At 45.0% G+C, this 18,994-nt stretch overlaps 1 protein-coding gene across 1 annotated transcript in view; it reads left to right on the forward strand.

The window, feature by feature from the left end:
• GRK3 (G protein-coupled receptor kinase 3) overlaps positions 1 to 17,985 on the forward strand; it is a 58,840-nt gene extending 40,855 nt beyond the window's left edge. The window contains exons 10-21 of the mRNA XM_065692338.1: positions 3,705 to 3,783; positions 4,675 to 4,805; positions 5,355 to 5,449; positions 6,602 to 6,709; positions 8,801 to 8,867; positions 9,090 to 9,190; positions 10,284 to 10,350; positions 10,784 to 10,879; positions 13,281 to 13,443; positions 14,078 to 14,214; positions 15,122 to 15,235; positions 15,751 to 17,985. Of these exons, the coding sequence (XP_065548410.1) occupies positions 3,705 to 3,783; positions 4,675 to 4,805; positions 5,355 to 5,449; positions 6,602 to 6,709; positions 8,801 to 8,867; positions 9,090 to 9,190; positions 10,284 to 10,350; positions 10,784 to 10,879; positions 13,281 to 13,443; positions 14,078 to 14,214; positions 15,122 to 15,235; positions 15,751 to 15,912 (1,320 nt within the window). The 3' untranslated portion in view covers positions 15,913 to 17,985. The remainder of the gene's footprint in view (positions 1 to 3,704; positions 3,784 to 4,674; positions 4,806 to 5,354; positions 5,450 to 6,601; positions 6,710 to 8,800; positions 8,868 to 9,089; positions 9,191 to 10,283; positions 10,351 to 10,783; positions 10,880 to 13,280; positions 13,444 to 14,077; positions 14,215 to 15,121; positions 15,236 to 15,750) is intronic.
• The last annotated feature ends 1,009 nt before the right edge of the window (positions 17,986 to 18,994 follow it).

Below are 18,994 nucleotides of genomic sequence, written 5' to 3' on the forward strand. Positions count from 1 at the left end.
ATGAGAATGGAATGTGCTCCAGGCCCTGCACCAGCTCCATTGCCCTTCTCTGGCCCCCTCCATCACCTCAATGTCTCTCTTGTAGTGAGGGCACCAGAACTGAACACAGGATTCGAGGTGCAGCCTCACCAGTGCCCAGTGCAGGGGGACAATCACTGCCATGGCCCTGCTGCCACACTGATGTTAACACAAGCCAGGATGCTCTTGGCCTTCTTGGCTGCCTGGGCACGAGTTCATACTCAGTGGCTGTTGACCAACACCAACCAGGTCCTTTCCCTCAGGGCAGCTTCCCAGCCACTCTTCCCTAATCCTGGAGCATTGTGTGGGGTTCTTGGGGCTCACCTGCAGAAGCCAGCCCTGAGCCTTGGTGATCCTCATACAGTTGGCCACAGCCCAGTGATGCGGTTGGGATTTACCAGTTCGACTTTTAATCAAGTGAGCTCTTTCACCAAAGGGGGGTTGTGGCTTCTCCAGAAGTGTCAGGAGTTTCCAGAGCCGGAGGGTGAAGTTCTGTAGCAGAGACTAGACAAGAAATCTGGGCAAATTAGTGATAATTGTCCTATTCACTTCAATCTGTGGTTCTGTTGCTGCAGAACTGACTGTGAGTTCTCATGTCTAGCAATTCAAAGAGAAAATTGCTCTGGAGGCTGCTAATGGTGGGGGTAGTTTTCTTACCTGACAGCGCGGAGCTCGTCATTGAGCAACAGAAAAGCAGGACAACCCATTTATTTTTTCATTAAGGATTATCAGCTCATTGGAGAGAATCTGGTTTTAGATTCTTAGAAACCTGAAAGCGAGTTTGAACAGAGGTTTTGTACAGAGCGCTGCCCATTCAGGGACATAGGCACATCAGCCAACACGAGATGCTGGAACGTTCTGAATATGCAGAATTCAATAGGTTTGCAAGGGGTAGAACAAGGTAATTCATTTAATTCCTGAATCTGAGCTGTTAGGTTCGCAAGGCGCGTGCTGTGCCCGCTGACAGGATTGATGTGCTGCCCAGAACAAAACGGAACTGGGAAGTTCATTGCAATACAGTTAGTCATGAAACTGGGAATCCAGATGTCTCTGCAAAGCACATAATAACAGCTGCGCAGATTACACGTACCTTTGTGTAATCGGATGTGGTAATCCACCTCAGATGCTGGCCCTCACAACCACTTCTTCAGCAGGGAGCTGCCAGACTTGGGTCCACCACGGCTGCCTTGTGAGAGCAGCTTCTCATGGTGATGCTGCCGACGAGCACAGCTCGGCAGTGGGGTGGACACCACTAAGGGGACAGGGAGCTGATGGGCTTGGCTGCATAACACCAAATGGGGGTTCCCCTCTGTGGCGTGTGCTTTGTCACTCATGGTTGGTGCAACACGGACAGACTGTTGGTGAGGTTTGTGTTTCCTCTCCTGCAAGATACAGGCCCTGGCTTCCTGTCCCGTGGAGATGTTCGAGCTGGGCGCTGGGAATAGGTTTTGAAGTTCTTGGGAAATAGCAGAGTATGGAAAAATATTTTACTTTCTGTTAAAAGAAAGAAAAATATTTACTTTCTGTAATAGCCAATGTTTGCCTAACTTCTGTTCAAACCCAGCGCATCGAGGTCAACTGGGGCCATGGCTGCGTAACAGCAGTGTGCCAAAAGGTGCAGTCCGTGTTAGGAAGCAGGGGCTCTGCACTGCTGGAGTTCCATCCACTCTGCTGTTCCATCCACTCTTCTAGTTCTCCTGTTTGAGAACACTAGGCAATCAAGCTCCCTTATTAAGGGTAGCGATTAAATTAGGAAGGCTTACACAAAAATGAATTATGCATCACATTTACACCTGCAGAGCTCCTTTAAAAAATGAGATCCGTAAGAGTACAGGTGCACTGGTGTAGATGGTGCCCTTTATTCTTCTGTGTCTGGTGTTTAAATTCCGATCCTTCGGGTAATGAGGTTGCTCTGAGGCGCTAGGAAGCCCGCTTAGGGACACTGCTGAATTATCCAGCTGATTTAGAAAATCAAGCTAGTAATTCTACTGAAGCTTTTGCTCTGAAGTTAAGTTGGAACTACGGAATAGGGAGTTTGTAACGAGAGGTAATGTCTTTTGTTAGATGCCATACAGCCTTGCCTAGAGCCCCCTTGTTTCTAGGACCATTTAGCAGTTATTTTCACACGTTTCAGACACATGCTTGCCTTCTGCATTGGGGATTGGTATGGACACAGTAGCAATAAAACGGATTTGAGCGGTGCAGCAGGATTGGTCCATGTAGTGTGGGAATCACTGGAATTCAGTCAAGTATAGAAGGGTTCACATTTCAACCTTATCTGGTTTTGCCCTGTGGGAGGATGAGCTGACCTGAGCTGTCCCAGTGGCTGGTGGGGATGGAGTGTGTGGCTGTTCCCTCCCTTCCGGAGCTGGCTCCGTGTCCCCCGCTCTGCCCAAGGCCACTGTGTTTTGCTGCTTCTAAATTGGGATGGAAGCGAGTTCCTGTTAGAGATTCCCAGAGCTTTCACTATCAGTCCTGCTGTAATTAACTCATTGTTTAAGTCATGGTAGGTCACATTCATGCTTCCTGCCTGCTGACCTGCCTCAGCAGCAGTTAAGCTCATCTTGGCCCATCTTCCCATCAGTGCTTTGGGGTCGGAACGTTGTCCGTTGTCGTTGCCCAGTCTGTGTTGGTAGCACAGCCACTCCTTAAGCTTTCACTATAGACTAACCAAACAGCCCTGGTCTCATATGGCTTTGGAGAAAGGGTTGACCAAGTAATAGCCACCCGCTATTAATTAGCATCCAATATAGGCCTGTTGAAGAGAGGATGTTCTGCCAGCTTTCTGCCTTGGCCTGTGCATTATAGAGGTACCAGCACACTGAACAGATCAGTGGCAGCAGAGGTGTTTTCCCAGCTGTATTTTCAAGGGCTGCTTGTCTTAAACATCTGTGTGAATTAAGGCTCACGTGCATCAAGCAGCAGCAGTATAATCCATCCCTGTGCACGGCCACCCTGCAGTGACACTTAAATCTGCACTCACCACACTTGTTTTCTGGGTTTTGCATAGTCTGGAGCTTGCTGTTCCTGCTTCCTGGGCATCACATACTCATCAGAGCTGTGGCTTCCTTCCTGGTGTATTATGTTCCCTTTAACCATCTGCTGCGAGTGCTGCTGGGGAGCTGCAGGGCAGCAGCGGGTGGCTGTCCCCTCCTCTCCGGTGCAGCTCTGCAGGGGCTGGCACCAGTGTGGCTGCATTTAATGTCTAGGTGAGGATAACACCTTCTTTCCTTTGGGATTTGGTACGGGACGTGACTCAGATTCTCGGTCAGTGTTCCAACAGCTGAACATTCACCATGCAATTGTGAGAAATAGTGTGTTCCCTTTACACTTCGTGGTAAGAGCTTTATTTCTCCCTGAGCTGGCTTAGAGCTTGTCAGCTTTGATGTATCTTTATGTAAGTCTTGTGCAAGCTCAGGTAAATAGAGTATTTGTAGCTGCTGTAGGTGCAGGTCTTCAGAGGATAGTGATGGTCACTGCACTTTTTAAGCCTTTGGCTCCTCATAGCAAAATCTGAGATCTCTGTAAAGTGCAAGTGAAACATCAGCGTGTGTAGGTGTGATTGCTTTAGAAAACTATTATGAATCTGGGCAGATATCACAGGAAGACCATCCCATGTATTTTTAGCTTCTCTAAGTGGTACTTTGTTTATTGCCCAAATGAACTCTTTGCTCCTTTCCTTCTAGGACTGTCCTTTTATAGTGTGTATGACCTATGCCTTCCACACCCCTGACAAACTCTGTTTCATTCTGGACCTGATGAATGGTAAGCAAGACTCATGCAGGTGGTGGTGGTATTACAGAAATACTGGCAGGAGGACTTGTAGAGATCATAAGGAGAATGAGGGAAAAATAACTTGAGGTATGAAGCAGTGGCCTGCAAGCACCAGGGGTAAATTGATCTGAACCAGGGGATGTATAGAACAGGCTGGAAAATCTCTGTAACCTTAAAATATTGATGTATTTAAGCAAAGGTTCCAAAAGGCCCACCAGGCTGGAAGCTTGGGGAAATGCTGATCCTGTGGAGAAATGTATGAGGACATCAGGGACTGATGACTTTCAGAATAAAAGTAAAAGGGCTGCTATAGAGAGATTTGCAAAGACTTGGTGGGGGAAGCATTCCTCAGAAGGGAAGAACTCATACCTAGAAGCCTCAACCTACCTCTTGTGAAGACACACAGAGAGAGGAATTGATGGAGTTAAGAGAGAGAAGGTGCTGCAGTGCCCATATTTGCTGAGGATGCTGAGCGCTTGTGGGACTTGGACTCTTTCCTAGGAATATTCACAATTTGATGCGGTGATGGCATGGCTTAGCTCACAGAGTGACGTTGTGTTGTGCCTGCTCTTAGGCAGCGTTTTACTTGCTGTGTAAATCCTTTACATTGAGACTCAGTTGCTGGATTAGTCACTGAATGCAAACGTGTATGAGGTAGATGTATTCTTGAAACAGAGTTTCAGATTGATGAGATTTATTTATTGCCTTTCTTAGGTGTTTTGTCCCCATTGGTACTCACAGAGTGTAAGGCTGGGTCTCTGTGAGCTCCACAGGTTCTAAGAACCTACAGATGCTTCACTCCTCCCCACGGCATCCTGCTCTCTGCCTGTGAGGCAAGGTTTGAGTGTTCCTTTAATGGCATCTCAATTCTGCTCGTTTCAGGAGGAGATTTGCACTACCACCTCTCCCAGCACGGAGTCTTTTCTGAAAAAGAAATGAGGTTTTATGCTACTGAAATCATCCTGGGTTTAGAACACATGCACAATCGCTTCGTTGTATACAGAGACCTCAAGGTAATTGTGAACAGCAGCTGCTTTCGCCCCCGTGCTAGAAAGCAGCAAGTATACCCACAGGTTCACTTATCCTGCCTTAAACCTTTTGTGGGGAAGGATACAGATTATTTGTTCATCTTTGGCTGATTTTTCTAATAATTTTCAAAAGAGCTCTGATCTGAGCTGTTACCCCATTTAACCTGCCTGGAAAATGCTTCCTTCGGGTCAGAATGACTCCTGTGCAGTGTTACTCATCTCACCAGCTTAATGGTGCTATTAAGTTAGAGACTGTACCAAAGTGGTATGGACTTGAGGCCAAATGGGATTTATTCTGTCATGTGCTTTGTTATTCTTCAGTCTTTCATAATCTGTGGGGTTGGTGGTGCTCCATTAGAATGTTGATTAGAGCTGGAAAGTGACTGTTACACTGACATAAAAACCCCCAAAAAGCAATTACCAGTTACAAGAGAGTATTGATGTTTGAGGATGAGTTATTGTGTTCAGAGAACGTGTAGTTCGGAGAGCTGTAACATACCAGGCAGTAACCTTTCTGTGCCTCTGCCTTTCCAGCCTGCAAACATCTTGTTGGATGAGCACGGCCATGTGAGGATATCAGACCTTGGGCTGGCTTGTGACTTCTCCAAAAAGAAGCCTCATGCCAGTGTGTAAGTATTACATCTGGGGCTTTGCTGCACATACGGCTACTGCTGAGTCCTTAAGGATAAAAGGTAACACTTGTGTGGCACGGGCTTGCTTTGGCACACAGCTGAGCCGGGTTCAGCTCTAACAAGGTTTTTCAGTCTCCTCTCTCTGTTTTCCTGCACAGTTGTAGCAGCTGATGTGTAGGCATGGCTGGAAGATGACACATCATTTTGAGATGATTCACTGCTCAAAGAAGAACTGAGTTAAAGTACCAGATTGTTTTAATTGTCCTAAATGGATAATTAAATATTCCTAAACTGACTAAAAAATGGGGTTTATTGTGTCTTTCTCTCTCTGGATCTTTGTAGAAATGGAGGCAAATTGTGTTCCTTTCTGCCTCTTGGCATCAGGTCATAACTGGGATCTGAGTTTCTTGGGTTGTGTGTGGATTCCGCATCGTATCTGGCAAGTTTTATTCTTAGGTCCTCATTAGCCCTGATTTAGTCTCAGAATTTATGCAAAAAGGAAAGCTTCATCCTGTCATACCTTCAAAGATCTGCAATTCAGTGGGTTCTTGGGAAGATCCCTATGTTCCAGTTACAACAAGGGTAAAAGCAATGCACGGTGACTGCTTTCTAGCGGTGACCAGCCGTGACTTCTGGTGGATGCGTTCTCCTGTTACATCATGCTGTTAGTTGGAAAGAGACATGTGGAACACCTCGGGAGAGCAGGAGGCAGCCCTGCTCGCCTCTGGGCTGGGGGCAGGAGCAGGTCTCAGCCTTACTGGCCCAGGGCTGGAGTGATCTGGTGCTGACTGTGTCCTGGGATCTGTGTTCCCTGTAAACTGAGTAGGCAACCTTCCTATCTCTCTGTTGTGTCCACTCTTAGATGGAAACTACTTACCGACCCCTGCACTGATTCTGCTAGCTCTCTGCTTCCTTTTGCCTAATCACCTCTGTTGTTCTGTTGTTCATGTTTGAAGGTATTTCCTCAATAGATACACACAAACAAAACATGCATATGTATGTCCGGCCACAGAAAAAGCAAAATAAAATCAAGTTTAAACAGAATTCTTTTTAAATTAGGCTATCTTACTGAGAAAACACCAGTTTTGAATTATTTTGTCGGTGGTAGTTCTAGCTGTAATCAAGATTTTGTCCCTTTCTGCTTCTCAGAGGTACCCACGGCTACATGGCTCCCGAGGTGCTCCAGAAGGGAACCGCGTACGATAGCAGCGCAGACTGGTTCTCGTTGGGCTGCATGCTTTTCAAACTCCTGAGGGGGTGAGTGAGGTTTCATGTCTCGTGTGCTTTTTAGCCTGAGCCTCGTCATTGTCTGTCCCTTGAAGTACTAATATGTAACGTATTGCACAGCATCTGAAATGGTATCTTACTGCCATCTCTGCAATGCGGACTGTGTCTGCACGCGAGGCTAAACCAGGCTTTTTGCTTCCAAACCAAACAAGGAACAAGCCCTGCCTCCTTTAGTAGGTGCAGGTGTGGGGCAGGGAGGAAAGCAGATGCTCTATCCACTCTTTTGACTTGTATTGATACACAATTTACTCATCCCTTGGCAATTGTTAGTATTTTAAATGGTAGGATGTTATTCATTGCTTAAATACAGTAGCAGCCCTGTTAAATGATGGGCTTCATTTTATGCTTAAGACCTGCTGTTGTGATGAAACTGTTCTCTTTTTACATGAAGTCTTTCCTCCTGTAGTTATGTGTGGAGGCTTCCACTTGTCGAACCTGGCCTGTTACCATATTGGTGTACAAAAATAAATGGTAATTACAGCCTCGTCAACCATTACCTTCTCACTAAAGTGGCTACATAGAATTTATTGAGATGATGGGATTTATCAATAAGCACTGATTGGCAAGTGTTTGATGGAAGTAGCATCCTCAGTATTAATGGTGAAACAGAAGAAATGTTTTAAGCTTTTCAGAGTGCTTCTCTGTAAAGACTGATCATTAGTTAGATCACCCTGTGTCCTTGCACCTAATTAATTATAAGCTCTTACCTCTATCCCAGACACTGTACAAAAGATGTGTGGCTTCTGAATGGAACTACAGACCTGTATCGATTTAACAGTAATTGTTCACAAACTAGACTGAATGTAAGTGTGCAAATAAAGAAAGCAACAGCATTTAAATTGCCAGGAAAAGAAGTATTTCCAAGTACAGACAGCATCAGGCAGCTGGGAGCAGTCCTGTGTCTGTAATCACCCACTGAAGGAGATAGCAGGACACACGATGGTTGGGTTTGCTGGGAGCAGAGGGGAGAGCATCCTTCATTTGGGACCACTGTGGGTTCCTCATCTTTCCTTCTGAGACCTCCTTTTGAGTCACTTGGGCCCAGAGGATTAAAACCACTGACTGCTGTGGTTCTTCCTTCACAGGATTAAAGTCATGTGAAGAAAGAACTAGCACCTAGGGACAAGCACTGCCATCTACTACAGGCGCTCAGGCTTACAGGGTGGGGAGATCTCAGTCCTTATGGGCTGCAATTCCTCCTGACAGAGATGTGTGGGGTGGTATCAGTGGGCGGACAGAAGCCAAAGCATTATTCACTGTGAGCTCTCCTTCCTCATCTGTTCTGAAGGCAATTAAACATCTCGCATCTCAAAACAAGCTGGGCACATGGTGCCGTTCCTTGGTGTTTAGTGAATTTAGTCTGGCACAAAATCTGCCCAGAAGTCCCCAGTGAATCATTTGCCTCCCTGCTCTACTCAGAGCCTCACCATCACGGTACCTGAGGCTGTTACTCTTGCCTTCTTACTTGTCATGCTTAAATCCAGAAGAATGGAATTCCTGGTCCATGCATTGGATCCGTTCATCAGAAACATTTTTGATGATAAAAGGGGAATAACTCTTTGAATAGCAGGTCCCCAGTTGAAACAAGCTGGTACCCAATGCCATGTGACAAGACAAAATGGTTTCTGATACAATAATGTATTGATAAGTAAATTACATTTGAATTTTGAAAACCACCATTCCCTCAAGGTTTTGAGGAAAACTGAGAAACAGGGAATATATCCTAAATCTGATGAAAAAGTCTCGTACTAAAGTGTTTCTGCTTGTGATTGTTTAAATCTGTAAATATTGGAAGATCTTCTGTAGCTAAAAGTTCAAACTCAGACCTATGAAGCAGGAAAAGGACAGAGCTGATAATTTACCAGGTAACTTGGTGATAGCTAGTAGCCACCGCATGCCAGTGTTGTAAATGCTCAGTGTGTTACTAATTGTTCCATGTTCTGCAGGGCAGGATTAATGAGGTGGAAGAGTGGGACTAAGGGGGATGCTATGCTCTTTCGTGCTGCGATAACCTGATGTGTTATGGCTTTCCATTGACTGTGCCTTCTCTTATTTCTACAGTCACAGTCCTTTCAGACAGCACAAAACCAAAGATAAGCATGAGATCGACCGGATGACGCTCACCGTGGTAAGATCCTGGTGAGGGTGGCACTTACATTGTTCTGGGTTAGTAAATTCCCATCTCCTTAAAATCTGGAGCTCTGGAGCGTGCTTTCTGCTAAAGCTGTATTTGCACGCGGAAGAGCTGCTTACAAGCACTATCAAAGAAAAGCTACTCTCCTCTGTGGGGAAAGCAGCTCACACCACTTGTATAATGAAACGTCTCTTCTTGTGCTTCTGTTCTTCATAGAATGTGGAGCTCCCGGATTCATTTTCTCCTGAACTGAAGTCCCTTTTGGAAGGGCTCCTGCAGCGGGATGTTAGCAAGAGGCTGGGGTGCCAAGGAAGAAGGTAGGTGTTGTCTTCTCCTTGGATTGCTGCCTTGAAAAATTTCCACTTCTCTGTAAATGAGTGAATTCGTTTCATGTCAAAATCTGCTTCCTGTTGTGATGGCTTTAATTTTGGAAAGCGAACATTCAGAAGCGCGGTGCATGGAGTAACGTTTCAGCTTCCTTTGGTTTGGACAAGTTCTGTTCCTGAAGGCTTCCCCGAGCTCCCTGTGGTCATGCTCACATTGGGTGGTGTTTGTACTTTTCATCCTGGTGTTGTTTTCATGGTTTTGCCTGATCCATTTTGGCAGGAAGTCACATTACTTGACTCAGACTTACTGATAGCTTAACATTTATTGCTTATCTTGTATCTGTAACGATATATTGCACACAGAAAACCCCAAACCCCCAAGCACAGAAAGCTGTGAACGCTTGTTTCATTTTGGGTTCCTCTTTCATTCTGTAACTGTAAGAGAGGGGCATTCTTTTGTTGGCTACAAAACCTGACTTGCTCCAGCCGAAGCTTACCTTTCTCATAGCTGCTCACTGAACCTGGTGTTATCATCTACTCAGAAAGCCAGGGTGAGGCCAGAGGGGAAACAATGGGAGGAGTAAACAACTGTTGAGAACCCATTGGCAAGGTGTGATAACAGCTAATTGAGAGTCACAGCCCAGGCTGGGCTGGCTCTGATTCCAGAGGGATAGGCAGGTTTTATCTTGGAGCCCTCTGAGGGTGACCTGAGATTGCTTTTCAGCCTGGGGCCTATCCTGAGGAGTTGCTTATTTTGCCATAAAATATGTACAATATGAAATGGTGTGGAGTAAACTTGTTACATGGAAGTAGTATATGGGATCTGACAGATGGGTCTTGTTTGAAATGATGGACTAGCATAGCAAACCAGTAGGGATTGCTTGCCAGCCCTACAGCACTGTTTCCACATGAAAGTCTTCTGTTGTTTGCTTAGGAAAGCCTATTTTTTTTTCCTTGAAAAAGAAAAAAGAAACCATTTTCCTGATGTTTTCAAGTGATAGAAATGTGACCTCTGAAGGCTGTTCCTCAAATACATTTGAAAAGTCCCATCTCTTTGTTAACTTCAGTTACTTTTCTTTTGCAGTGCGCAAGAAGTAAAAGAACATCCATTCTTCAAGGGCATTGATTGGCAGCAAGTCTATTTACAAAAGGTAAAGGACTGGGATAGTAACCTTAGATTGTTTGGTAAAGCAATAAAGGAAAATAAGCCCAAACAGGTAATGGCCAGAAAACTGCAGTCTTGTACTCAGTCTTGTACTCACTTGCATGAGTATGTGGAGGGTGGTTGAGGAAAACTGCTGTATGCCCATTACTACAAGTCTTCCTCATCGTTACTGAATTATTCAGGGTTAAATGACTGCATGGTGACTTCTGCTTTGCTGTCTCTAAACTGTGGGGTTTTCTCCCTGAACTTTTGGAGGAGCATTTATTAAAGGAGAACAGCTCTGGGCTGAAGCTGAATTTCAAGGGACATACTTTTGCAGTCGAGCGTAATCTGTGCAAAAAATAAAAAGGCTTGGATATATTATTGATTTCAGTAATGTCCATGAATTTGTCTTTAATTCTGCTGCTTTTAATTCCTAGTATCCTCCACCATTGATTCCTCCCCGGGGAGAAGTAAATGCAGCGGATGCTTTTGATATTGGGTCATTTGATGAAGAGGACACCAAGGGCATTAAGGTACACAGCTTTAACTGATGGGTACAGAATGGCTGCCGTGCTCAACTTGCCATGTGCATGCCATTCCTTTGCTCCCGGGCTACTGAGTGTGCAAGGGATTACTTTCAACCTTGGGAACTTAATCCATGCTGTTATGAAAGAGGTTGCTCAGGCTGCTTGGCTGCTTTGTTGTTGCGTGCTATGCCCTTACATTTTACTTTTTAGATTGACTGAAATCTACCTTCCTATCGAAAGTTTCATAGGATAAAGCAAATATCCCAAATGGTCAGATGGCTTTTGGGAAACCCTCAGATTTTCAAGAATTCTTAATGGTTTGTAGTTTTAAAAACTGTAATTTGTTCCTGGTAGCTCGGAGGAATGGAACTAAACTTTGTTTTAATAGTGTTACTTCATGGTCAGAGTGGACACTGGGAAGCTCTTCAAAATGAATAGCTATGTGTCAATGGTAGCACCTTCACAAGTTAGGAAAGTGATAACAAGAAACCTTCAGGTTCTGGTAGTATCCAAACCTGTTTTTCACTTAAAATAATTTAAGTGAAGAATGGGAAGTTAAAGCTAGTGGCCTGTTGCTAACACACATGGAGGGGGTGTGATGCACCCTGTGTTTTCATCCTGCTCCCAGGGCTTCCTGGGCACTTGGAGACAAGAAGTGAATCAGTGCTTGTCTTGGGTCTGTCCTGGTCTTTATTCTTACAATGCATTGCTTCAGTAGATCAGACTTTATTCTTGTTAGCACAGAAGTGAGTCAGGAGGGAAACCAATTGCTCTAAACCTTTATGATCAAAACCACATGTTAAGTACTCAGTGTGCCGAAAAGGAACTTGTCTGTCAGTGTCACCTGCTGTAATTACAGAAGTTGGCACAGAAAAGGTTTTACGTGTTTAAAGAGCAGCTCAGAGAGCCCAAGATGTTCTTTATCCCAGAACACTCCACGTTGTCAATGTTAGACTAACAGGATTCCAGTTTCTTGCAATTCTGGAATGCTGTAATTCAGAGGAACATTTTGCAATGAGAAACTGGGTGGTCTTTTTCTTTCTTGTGGGGATCAGATACGCTCAGCAAGGCCTGAAACTCCTGTAGCCAGATCACTTCCAGGTAATCTTTGTTCAGGCCGCCTATAAGAGAAGTTTATTCTTAGTCATGAGTCAGTGAGGGGTATCATGTACAGCTTCTTTGCTCTGCACTCACGCGGGGACGTCACAGCCTTTTAGAAGGGACTGAATAATTCCTGCCTCTGAGTCAGCTGCAGCCGGAGCTCCCACTGAGGTGTCAGGAGCCGCCTCTGCCCGTGAGGATGCCAGTTCTGAGTGCCTTGTCTCCTCCCTTGCCGCTGAGGGTGATATTTATACTGCAGTGTCCTGTGACACAGAGAAGAACATGTGTTCTTTGAGGTTACAAGCGGGAAAGCCAACGGTGGATGCCCACAGCTTTCCTCTCTTACTCAGATGCCGTCAGGAGGCCCTGTAAACCACGTGCACCCAATTGCAGCGAGGTCTTCTGACTTGAGATCCAGTGTGGATTTTCCTGCTGTGGTCATGGAATCCCAGAGTGGTTTGGGTTGGAAGGGACCTTAAAGCTCATCCGGCTCCAACCCCTGCCATGAGCAGGGACCCCTTCCACTGGAGCAGCTTGCTCCAAGCCCCTGTGTCCGACCTGGCCTTGAGCACTGCCAGGGATGGGGCAGCCACAGCTTCTCTGGGCACCCTGTGCCAGCGCCTCAGCACCCTCACAGGGAAGAGCTTCTGCCTAAGAGCTCATCTCAGCCTCCCCTCGGGCAGGTTCAAGCCATTCGCCCTTGTCCTACCTACATGTCCCTCCTGAAGATCCAGTAATTTCAGTTTCCTCCAGTGCAATTCAATTCAAGTACTGTAGTTAAGCTTTAGGAGAGAAAAGGATTCATGTAACAGGGAAACTGAGGTGTGCAGCATGCACTGCTGACTGTTGAAGCTTAATGATTAAGAATGCAGAATTTGGCTGTGGAAGCATGGAAGGCACTCTGGTGTACAAGGTATCTTTTCGTTTATTCATGGGATATTTGTGCTGAGAAACTTTTTACGCAGCCAAGTTAAGAACAGTGCTTACGTTTAAGGGATTGGATAAAGGTAAAGCCTAGAGAACATGATGGGGCAATGCTGAGTGAGGCTTTTAGAGCTATCAGACCAAACAAGTTTTGAATAGGTGGCGTGTTCTCTGTGTATGAATGAATATCTTTGTGTTTATGCGTTAATAGCTTTGCTTAAGTGGGTATTTGTGTTTTGTTTGTACCTGTTTGTTTCGTTAACATCAGAGTTCATCTTTTAAAACAATGCTGTTAATGTGGGTTACTATTAACTATTGGGGATAAGAAGAGTAATAAGTTATTAAAATGTTGGTGTTTTTTATGTTGTTTTTCTCTTGCAAGTTGCTTGATAGTGACCAGGAATTATATAAGAACTTCCCTCTGGTAATATCGGAGCGTTGGCAGCAAGAAGTAGCAGAAACTGTTTATGATGCAGTAAATGCAGACACAGATAAAATTGAGGCCAGAAAAAGGGCTAAAAATAAGCAGCTTGGCCACGAGGAAGGTAATCTGTCAAATACACTTGTCTCCATCTTTTGCTGCGAGGTAGTAATTCATGTGTTTGAAGTTTCACACGGCAGACTCGCATATTACTGTCATTCACCAGTAATTGTTAGAATTCATTTAGTCAGTGTTGTGTTTCTTAAGATGGTTCTTAATGTTTTGAAATGCTGTATGATGACATAATGTTTTGGAAAACCTTTTGTACTCTCTTTTAAAGAATATCATGTACAGCCTTTCATCGCTTTTGTTGGTGGTGTGTGCTCAGAAAAGACTATGTGGGATTTGATGTCATGACAGAGAAGCTGAGAAAGCAAACGGGAGGTCCTTTACAGCAAACCTTGCTTGTTTGCAGGAGGGTGTTCAGCTCAAACTCAACTTTGGATAGCAATACATAATTCTTTTAATAGTTAATGCATAAGAACTGAATTCTGCTTCTGATTACTTCACTGCAGCAGCCTGTGTAATTAGGGCAGAATGGGTTCTGTGTCTGCCTGTGCACATGAAGCACTACTGCAGACTTGTCGAGGGCATGTGTTCCTGGCCCTTTGTTCAGGGCCGTGCCCTTAACACAGCACACTTGCAGGATGCTTTTGGCAGCACTTCGTTCTGCATACTAATGCTTCCTCTTGTTGTAGATTATGCACTGGGGAAGGACTGTATCATGCATGGATACATGCTGAAACTGGGGAACCCCTTCTTGACTCAGTGGCAACGTCGTTACTTTTACCTCTTCCCAAACCGACTTGAATGGCGAGGAGAAGGAGAGTCACGGGTAAGTGGGGTCCTCTGGAGAGCAGCAGCAGGAAAGGCAGCTGGATGCTGGGGCAGATCTGATGAACTCCTGCTCAGGCACATACCTCCTGTGGATTTCTCTGAGTCAGTGACCGGTGGATTTGGGTAGCTTATCTTGAGTATCACTTTAGTTAATGGGTAGCTACAGTGCACTGAGGAAACAGCAGACTTGAGAAACCTGTTTACTCTGTTTTGTTGTGTTTTGGAAGGAATTTGGTAGTTCATGGTGTTGTTTTTCATTTAGGACCTCTGGACTATTTATACAAAAAAACATAAACTGGTAAGGTCGTAAATGCTATAGCATTTTGTTTCAAAGCAAATGCTATAGGAACTTTAGTCCAGCTGTGATGATGTGCTAGGCAGATCCTGTGTGTAGTTAGTTAAGTTTCGGAGTTTCAAAGCGTTGGTGTCCATGGAGAAAGCTTTTCTGCACACTGTTTATGTTTGTCTCTTTGCAAGTATAGAGTGCTTCAATATTCATTCCCTTTCAGCTCTTTGAAATAGTCAAATTGCTCTTTATTTATAACAGCAGTAATACTTGGAAAATATATAGCATTATTTGCAACTCTCTTGAGGGAAAATAGTGACTATCTGGTTGTAGACACACCTAGTTGTAGATTCTTATTTTGTGCTGTCATTCCTGGCTTTCTTAGCTTGTGTTTTGTTGCATCTGTTGGAGCAACCAAGCCCCTTGCTAAATCCCTCTCTTACCTTATAGTCTATCTTTAGTTGATGACCCCACTCTTCAGAAATAAATGTTTGTGTAATGATTGTTCATGTTCATAACTCGATTTACATGGGTAGTCCAGAGAGATTAGGTAGTGGTTTTGTTTGATGGGCAACAGGGGTTTTTCAGTTATCTCTCTGCTTTTTTGCAAACGCTACAGCAAAGCCTTCTGACAATGGAACAAATAGTGTCTGTTGAAGAAACACAAATTAAAGATAAGAAATGCATCTTACTGAGGATTAAAGGAGGAAAACAGTTTGTCCTGCAGTGTGAGGTGAGACACTTGTTTTTCAGTAACTGGTAATCAGATTGATTTTGCGTATGATAAAACGATTGAAGTTTTTCAGGTCTTCCCATTACGTATTAGCTAAGGGTACTTTATGAAGCTAAGCAGAACTGGGAAGTTCTTATCCCACTCGAGTCTGGAAAGCAGGTAACCATGCAGCTCCTGTCCTGGATTTCAATGGTTAAATAGTTTAATAGTAAATAGCTAAAAACCTCAAAACTTCTCAACCTCTGTGGGCTTGGAAAGCCTTGTTGGCACGTGTCGGTTGGTGGTAGCTGATGTGTTTGCAAGGGAGGAAGTACACCAGTGCTCAGCACGTTTTGACCAGCTGTAGTTGCTGCTGCCTTGCCTGGCTTTGGAGAAGCAGGGGCTGCACATTTCAGTGCCCAAAGTTCCTCATTTCTGCAGAGAACTAAACTAAGTTGCTTAAAGGGCTAACTGAGAGAGAAGACGCTATCGGCAGTTTGCTGTGAAGTGCCAAACGACTTCTGTATCTCTTTCAGAGTGACCCAGAATTTGTTCAGTGGAAAAAGGAGCTGACGGAAGCTTTTACTGAGGCACAGAGGTTGCTGCGCCGAGCTCCAAAGTTTCTCAATAAATCTCGCTCCACAGTTGTAGAGCTTTCCAAACCACCGCTCAGCCACAGGAATAGCAATGGTCTGTAGGAGGAACAGCAACCCAGGTTCACTTAGGGCAAGCTGCTTCGTGAACATGCCGAGTTTCACAGAATCCTTACGAATTACTTTGTGCGATCCTGCACGCAGGATGTGCTTAGAAGAGGAAGAACTTGATGTTTACAGCGTGGGATATGTCAGAACTCTGTGTCTGGAGGTTGGGAGGACTGGAACCGTGGCAAGTGAATTCATGCTCCTAGCAGCGGTGGAAATTGCCGAGCATAGAGGCTGCATGTTGCTCCCATGCATTCCCCACCCTGGCGGTGTCGGAACCGTGGTCCGTTGCCTGGAACTACTGATGGAAGGAAGATCCTGTTCTCTCTGCAATACTCTCCAAGCCTGGAGACTGGGATGGTGACTGCTGGCTGGGAGCACAGGTCTGTGCGGGACCGACGAGCCCCTCGGCTGCAGGAGGAGCTGCAGACTTGCTGTGTTGGATAACCTTCAGTCTGTCGTGTTGCCATGTTCTTTCCGACCATTACTGCTGACTTTGTAATAACCTTTCTCCATACTGCTGATGATCAACAGTGTGACTCTTATGCACTTCAAAGTACTGAATTCTAACTGTCCTGTGGTTTAAATGTTATTGCTACTTCATGGAAGCATTGAACTCAAATTATTCACTTGGTTTGTTGTACTCACTAATAGTAGCTACCACCGTTTTGCTTCTTCTAAGTATATGCAGTACTATAACTGACACCATAGAGTAATAATTGGTGAAGAGGAATTTATGGTAGCTTCATCTAGTGCTCTGTTGTATAAATTTGACTATTTTAGCACAGTTTTTAAAGAGCAGATTCCTTTTGACAAGTTTACAGTGAACATAAAGACAGTTCTTTTCCATTTCAGGTCAACTGCACTTTTTAAAGATTAAACGGAAATTACTCAAATCCAATGCATACTAGTGCATGTACTGGGTTAAAGTGTCCGGGTACCTCGGTACATAGTCGGGATCACTCCTCAGTTATGGGACTTGTGGATCCCTCTCTGTTGTACACAAAACCATGAAGCAAGTGTGTTCTCATAGCGTAGGTAGCCCGGGCCATCGCTGTAGCTCAGCTCAGGAGCTTTGTGCACCCATCAAACGGCTCAGCTTGCGAAAGGATTTTCACTTGTCTTTTCTAGTGAGTTCAAACTGTCCGCATTGAAAACAGTCTGAGAGTACTGGGATGGAACTGAAAAACGAGCTGATCAAATGCCAGGTTTATATTAATTCTGCTTGAGACGTCAGTCCTGCCGTGTGGAAACTCTTGCTAAAGCAAAGATATAATCTCTTAGCTGTTAGACAACTTCAGGCACGTCAGGTCAGCTTTCCCTGGCTGTGCTGGTGTTTTGTAAGAGGGAGGTCAGGGCTGAATTTGAGCTTTCCTTCTGATTCAGTGAACACCTGAATGTGTTCTTCCTGGCTGTGATGGTAGAAGTCTCCTAGTCCCTAAAGACGATGGGAGTTGTACCTGCATGGATGGGGACAGCAGCTGCACAGGCAGCGTGCTTTGTCCCCTGGTGTACTATGTGTCTGGTTGGTGTCACTGACAGATTTCCATGGAGTCTGGGCCTGTTTCCATGTAGAAAAGTACAAATTGCAAAACCAGGAGAAATGTTTTGGAAGTACGAGTTTATCCTGAACACACTTGTGATGAAATTGGATGGATTTGCTTCTGTAAGTGGCTTAACCCCCAAAGCCCGTGCTTCGACCATCATGTGCAGTGCGAATGGAAAATGCACTTTGGAAAATAGCCCCTGTGAATCAGGTGATAGCTTTTAATGATCCCCCCCCCCGTTTATTTTTCATGTTATTCAGTATAAAGAGTACAAGCTTCTGCCATCCTTACTGGTAAGTGATGTTTAGCACCTCAGCATCCTCTGTAAGGAGTAGGGGTGGTGCTTATGACAGCGGAATAGGAAAAGTCTCATCTCACTGGTGCTGACTCCGCACTGGGTGGTGTTAAGCTTTTCCTACAATACCATGCAATGGGCTTATTTTTCTTCTTGATTTGGAAAAATACCCTCAGATTGTGATGAAAACCGCTCTTAGTTCTCATGTAGCTTGTTTGTATGTCCTTAGTTCATGATCAGTTCCATTCTTCTCTTTCAGTTGTTTTCCATGGTTGCTTTTTACTCTAAATCCTTGTTGGATTTTGCAGCTCCTGATGTGTCTGTGAGGAGGGGAGGGACACATCTGCAGTTGGGAAATTGTGCCTCAAACCCATAGATTTTATATGAAATGAAGGCTGTGTGCTGACTTAGGGATACAGGCACTTTTTGAAGTGTAGTGGAGTTGGGATGCCCTGGGGCACACTCGTTCATGGGGTCCTTCTTGCCTCGTGCAGGCTCAGGGCAGCCCCACTCGCGGTGTCAGTTCTTCAGTCAACTGATTTATTGACCATTTAGAAAAGCTTTATGTTGGTGACTTATAAATGACTGTGCTGTAAGGAGGGGAGAGGTTGCGTCAGATCCCAGGCACAAGTGGGGTTCTGTATGGAAGGGAGGGAGAGCTGGAATTCCACATCCCAAAGCCAGTGTTAGGTACTGCTGCGGGCGGCTCGGTCCTGGGTTGGGTCCCGGATTCTCTGAGGTTTCTTGCACGAGATGCTCTTACTTGATGGGAAGGTCTTTAGCTGCGTGTGTGGAAAGTGTCAGTGAACACAGAGTACCTGGGGCACGGTGTGGGCTTTGGTTCGTTTTGAGCACAACTCTAGGACTGGGGTTGGGGGGTTTGAGGGGTTGGGGGGGGTTGTTTCTTTCCTTTTGGGTTTGGGTAAGGGGGAGCTCTTGGGTTTTTTCCTCAATGATTCAGGGAAGTGGGGATAAAAGAAATGAGAGCATCAGGCAGCAGCAGTGAGTGACTGAACATAGACTTTTACACAAGGTATCTGAATGTCCTGGCAAACATGGCAGCTGTGCTGATGTTCTGCTTCATGTTCAGAGCATGTTCAGGAATTGTTTCTTATATTCCAAGCCAGAGAATTCGGTGCCATATTCAGCACTCCCCAGACACAGCCACACGCCTCCAGTGCCGAAGGGATTATTTCCCAGATATTCCTTGTGTTTGATGTATGAGCTGACAAATGAC

Source organism: Lathamus discolor, chromosome 12, assembly GCF_037157495.1.
Source record: "Lathamus discolor isolate bLatDis1 chromosome 12, bLatDis1.hap1, whole genome shotgun sequence".
NCBI classification, from domain to species: Eukaryota; Metazoa; Chordata; class Aves; order Psittaciformes; family Psittacidae; genus Lathamus; species Lathamus discolor.